The sequence below is a fragment of the Schistocerca nitens genome, chromosome 3 (assembly GCF_023898315.1).
Source record: "Schistocerca nitens isolate TAMUIC-IGC-003100 chromosome 3, iqSchNite1.1, whole genome shotgun sequence".
Classification (NCBI taxonomy): Eukaryota; Metazoa; Arthropoda; class Insecta; order Orthoptera; family Acrididae; genus Schistocerca; species Schistocerca nitens.
Genome location: NC_064616.1, coordinates 213,590,115 through 213,596,114, shown reverse-complemented (window position 1 = coordinate 213,596,114; position 6,000 = coordinate 213,590,115). Strand labels below are relative to the sequence as shown.

General features: G+C 36.0%; 1 protein-coding gene across 1 annotated transcript in view; it reads right to left on the bottom strand.

Annotated features, from left to right (window-relative positions):
* Positions 1 to 2,336: 2,336 nt before the first annotated feature.
* Positions 2,337 to 6,000, bottom strand: part of LOC126248168 (uncharacterized protein C9orf85 homolog) — a 39,902-nt gene continuing 36,238 nt past the window's right edge. The window contains exons 3-4 of the mRNA XM_049948926.1: positions 3,126 to 3,576; positions 2,337 to 2,720 (exon numbers count right to left, since the gene is read on the bottom strand). Coding sequence (XP_049804883.1) covers positions 2,584 to 2,720; positions 3,126 to 3,576 — 588 coding nt within the window. The 3' untranslated portion in view covers positions 2,337 to 2,583. The remainder of the gene's footprint in view (positions 2,721 to 3,125; positions 3,577 to 6,000) is intronic.

The window sequence follows — 6,000 nt, the reverse complement described above, 5'->3', positions numbered from 1 at the left end:
GACTGTGATGGAGCTCCGTATGCCACGGCAAACTGGCTGACACTGACGGCGGCGGTGCACAAATGCTGCGCAGCTAGCGCCATTCGACGGCCAACACCGCGGTTCCTGGTGTGTCCGCTGTGCCGTGCGTGTGATCATTGCTTGTACAGCCCTCTCGCAGTGTCCGGAGGAAGTATGGTGGGTCTGACACACCGGTGTCAATGTGTTCTTTTTTCCATTTCCAGGAGTGTATTTAGCTTTTGCGTAGTTTTGGAACACCTGTATCCAAAACAAATGTTCTCTCTGTTTCCAGTAGAGGACAGAGAAAAACCATACCTTGGCTTACACTAGAGTGTTCATGTAGCAAGAAGTATCCCATTTTGTTATACAACAAATGAGAGATAAAGACCATTTATGCTTTCACTCTATCACAGTGACAATCACTGCATCTTCAGTAATAACTAGTTTGCTTCATTTTTGTTGGATGTGACCTCTTTAGTAACTTCATCTAAGATATGGTCCTTACACTGTAACAATCTGAGCAATTAGTAACAGAAGGGCACATTAATTATCTGTAATAAGAACATTATTTATAACATGACTATGGCAAAGATTCTGTCATCCTGTTTCGTAGCTTATGTTTTGAATAATGTATTGTGCACTAAACACGAACAGCATGCAGCAGTGTTGGTAAAGCGTGTTATGTCACCCTCTGATGCTTGCTTCTGTAGCAGATTAGATTAGTTTTTTGTTCCATAGATCCATGTTGAGGAGATCCTCGTGGATTTGGAACATATTTTGTTCTGAATTTTAATTTTATTTTTTTAAATAACTTTCAAGAAAACTGCTGTATAATCTGAAATGCCCAACCACTCCTGTGATAAGCACAATAATTCACCCACAGACAATCTTCAAAACCAGTACATTTGTCTGTTGGAACAGTTACTAGAAGAGTACCTGCATATTTTGTGAGCATAAGCACAACAAATTGTAAGTTTTTCTGTGCAAGAATTTATTGGTGAGAACGTTCAAAATCAAGGTCTTAGTTGTCAGAATGATATTCATACACAGCAGATGTATTGTCAATCTCTGTTTTTGTTGGGGGCCATCAACCTGTATTTTTTAACAATGTTTTGGAAAAGTATTACTGTCCTGTATAGTTGATGGTGTTAGGAATTTTTTCTTTGTGTGGGAAGACACGAGGCAGAGTGCAACACACAATGATAGTTTGCATGTTTTGGTTTCTTAGCATACTTGGGCACCTATGCATTAGCAGACATATCTGGGATTGTTTCCATTTTATTGCATACGCTTCTAAAGATTTTCTCAACAGAAATAGATAAAACATTATTTCAAGAGATATATATTAAAATGAAAGGTTCACAACAAGGAAAATGAACCTTTTACATTGTTTCACAGGTGCCTAAGTGCACCTGAATGAATTTCTAGCACTTGAGAGTGCTACCAGATACCGTGAATATGCTTGTCTACAGCTCTATGCCAACGGCAGTTTGGCATGGATGAAGACATCCACAGCATCTGGGGCAAGTTACAACACTGGGGTCGTAAGACATACACAGCAAAGGCTTCAACTGAATAACAATCAATACAAATCCAAAACTGTTCCAAGCATCGACTTTTAAACAATTTCCTTTTGCTCTATTATTTACTATTCTATCTTTTCTTTTACTTGTTTCTTTCCCGATAATACCAGTCATTACAGCACTAATTATCGACCAGTGGTGAGGGTGTCTTCAGAAATTAATATAATGGCTCCTGTTAATTAAGTGTAGCTACATATTTACTTTCTAACATAGAAAAAAATCTGTAAAATGTATTACTAATACTGCACTGTCAATGTGCAACAGCAGTGGATCTGTTGTCATAGTGGACACTTCATAATGATGAGCAGAAACTAATTCACTGTCCTCAGATTTATTCGTGTTGCATCGAAAGTGAAAAGCATGTTCAGTTGTAAAAAATCATAAGATTTATTTTCTGTAATATTTGATAAAATGTCACCATCAGAGGAAAAAAATTCATTGTATTACACTATGTGCTGCACGAATTCTTGTTAAATTTTAACTTAAATGCAAGTTTGTCCATTTGCTAGGTATCTTCATTCACATACTAACAATGCAAGACAAAATTCTAAATAGTTATTTGTAAATGTTGGGAAGTACGTTTACTGGTTAAAGCACTGGTTCAGCATCCCAAGACAGGCCCTACAACACCACAACATAAAATTCTATATGAAAGAAGACAAAAGCTGCATGAATCAGATACAATATTTGCTGAGCACATCTAAAGTGCATGGAAAATTTACACAGGAATAAGGATAACATGTGAATTGTAGCTAACTTTGGGACAAATATATTTATTTCCAGTTAACATGAAAGTATAGTATAAGAAACAGCTATGCTATATCTACTCTATGTAAGAGAAAATAGTAAAAATAGGTTTGTTCCTTCTGAAGCGTATTCTAAAGCTGCACATGCACTACTAGCAAGAAAACACATTATGTACTCTACATGTTTTGGGAATATATGAAGGATATTACTGAAATAAGTTATATTCTTTGGTAAAATCTTTGAGATAGAGTAATCAATCATCATCACTTTCATCAGTAAGATCATCTAATAAGTCATCCAAAACATCATCTTTGTTTATTTTCAGTGATTCCAGTTTCTTTGTAACTTCTTCCTGCAGTTTCCTCATTTCATCTTCTCCCACAGCAAAGCCTGAGTATGCAAAAAAAAAAAAAAAAAAAAAAAATCCATTTATACATTACAAAACATTAAGTTTAATAAAAACACACACACACAAAATGAGAATATAATTAACAATATGACAGTTACAGGTTTTTCACTGAGAAAATGTGGTGAACATGTAAAAGTGAGATTTCCAGAACTCCAATTTTACGTTCACAGTAATGACTGTGACTGGAAAACTATTTAACCCAAAGGTCTGCAATCTCTCACTCTAAATTATACATTTTCTGTCACAAATAGACCTAACTCAAAAACACTTTTCTTACAGTCCGTAAAGAATAAACATAATAAAGTTTGATTTATTCCCTGATTTTCTTTATAACAGTAATCAACACAATGCATTGCTACCCCTAAAAAGTATCAAGTAAATATTACCTGAATTTGTACCCTTGGTAAGGCTAGCAATGTAACGTAGAAGTGTACGTCGTCTTCGCAATGACAGCAGCTTTATTTGTCTCTGGAGTTCAGCATCCTTTTTCAGTTGTTCTTCAATAGAAATTAGTTTCTCAATAACTTTCTCATTTTTACCACATTTTGGGCATACATTCAGTAATTTGGCACAAGGGAAACAGACTGTATGGTAAGCCTTTTTTACACTTTTCTGTTCACATTTCACACATTTTTTGGGAGCCTTTAGGGGCTTGTATTTTTTGTATTTAATTTTCCATTCCAAGATGCTCTTGCATCTTTCACACACACCCGACAGATCAATATTATTTATAAGCTTTGTCTGAGAAGAGGTATCATGTAGGTCATTTTTAAATGCTTTCGTATTTTGGTGTGCCTGTGGCCTGGTTCTCTGTGTATTTCCCCGTTGAGTGCTCATCTGTGAAACAGAAAGAAAATGGGATGTATGAATATGACAAAATAAGCAACAGTTATGTTAGATGCACTGCCTATCCACTATAACCATTGTCCCCCATCTCCTGAAATGTAATATTCAACAGTAATAGGTATTACACAAATGCAGCCAGACTACCTTCCATTTGCTATTTATTCCAAGTTGTGTTGCAATGCAAAGAGCACGAATATGTGCCAACAACTACAGGATGTTCATCTGTAGGGCAAGGCGATCAGTGTTATAATAGCTGTACAGTTGCTTCATGGTAGAACACAAAGCATTGCAAATATGTGCCTGACCTGTGTGGCATTCATATTACTACAGTGTGCGAGAGAGTGCGTGAATACACTTCACATATTTGGTGGAACTTGCTGAAGGTTACTGATGCTGTCTCACTTAATGACAGCCGAGCGAGCACCTGTACACGGACATGGGGATGACACAGCCGAGTAAGCAATTGTTCACAGCTATGCGGATGTCACGCACCTGTATTTGCTTGCACGCAGGCTGCGAATTTGCAGTGTGCACTTTGCCTACCACCCGAGTTGGGTGAAATTTATTCAAATAATAAATACAGATAAACATTATTGTTCATTAGTCATGAATGACAATAGTATTCAAAATATTCACTTACATTAATAAAATCATTTATTCTTCATCATTGAATAAAAGATGTTATGCATAAAAGATAAATTTGAAATCCAATGGCATTTGTCATTTATTAAATGAATGTACTCTGTGTTGCTTTTAAACTGTTTTTCAAACATCTCATTAGAAACTTCACTTGATTTTTTCAAGATTTTCCATTATGGCTGCTAAAGAAAATACATTATACACAAGCAAGGAGGATTCGATCTCCAGAAGTTGGCTTTATTTCATGATAACAATATAGGACTTTCAATTCTCAATGTTCTTCAGCAAAAATTGAGAAACCATGAATCCCACTGTAGTTTTTGGCAAATAATGTGCTGCGATTCCATGTTAGCTTCAAATTCAAAATAAAATTTTCTTTATACATCATATCATCATTCAAAACTCTTGACCTGATTTCTTGGGCTATTATATGTCTGTGGTTTGTTGTACACCTACACCGGTTATGGACAGCAATACAGGTGAACTACTTGTTTTTTTAAAGTGTGGGCAGGACACTACTGCAATAATTGCAGTTGTTATAAAAAGGCGAATAACACCTTCAGATTGTCTCTTGCACTTTCACGATAAAAAAGTTGTTAGTGTGCTGCAATATTTTGATGTCTTATGTACTCAAACTATTTAATTTTAACGCTCCATTTAACTGCATTGACACATGTCCGATTGAAGAACTATTCCATATTCTAACAGAAAGCTTACTCAGTGTTAATACTAATACACTTTCAGATGATTTTGGACATCCAGCAGCATTCCACGAACATTTTAGGAGTCCTTTAGGTTTAGAGTCTATTATGTTAGTCATTAGAAACTGAATTCTTACTTGTGCACTCATTCTATAGCACAACAGCCACGAGCGAATTGCTTAATTATATTAACAAGACACCCATCGCTGGTGGCATTAGCTATATTGGTACAACGAAGGAAGGTACTGCAGATCAACAGTTCCCATTGGCTGCATTCTCATCTTTGGCTACTTACTTACAATACTTCCGCACGTTGACAGGGAGGGGGGTGAAGTACTGGCACATGCAAAGTTGGCTGAATTGAGCCGTGTTGGCCATGCAACTGCTAAGGCTGTGTGCCTATGAAGTATTTTTGTGTTGCATTTGTTACACTGTAAAGCTGTGCTCATTCCAAAGATCGGTTTGGACACTGCAGTGCTTTACTAGGCACGGTGGTGTGCCCTTGACTTCCTGCCACCTCTGAACTGACTTTCACATCCTACAGTTCAAAATGTACTCTGAAACATAGTGCGACTTGACTTGGCATTTTTCTCATTGTTTGAGATAAAAGAAGTGACAAGTAATACAAAAACCAATGGAAGATTGAATACAAAACCTCTAGATTTTTTAGTCCAGAACTTGATCCACTGAGGTGCATTTATGTAATAATTTATTTACAAAAAATAGAAACTGTACTGACCTAAGGGAAGAAACACCAGTCACAGAATTTGGTACAAGGAATAAACAATACAAAAAAATAGTGGCATTCTGTATTATTCAAGTAATGAATAACTTTTTTTTGAATGATATACTTATTCAAATAATGCCCATCTCTGCTTACTAGTAAACTTGCACTTCCTTCCTCTTACCATTAATTGCAGTTAATATTATCAACTGTAATAAGTCCTATTAGTTCATTTGCTCAATTTACTCTTGAGAGCCTATAGTGGAGATGGAAAAAGCTTTTTCTGTTATTTATACACAAAGTTCACAATTATAACCTGTTGTCAAGGTCCTCAACATAAATCTTTTCCAT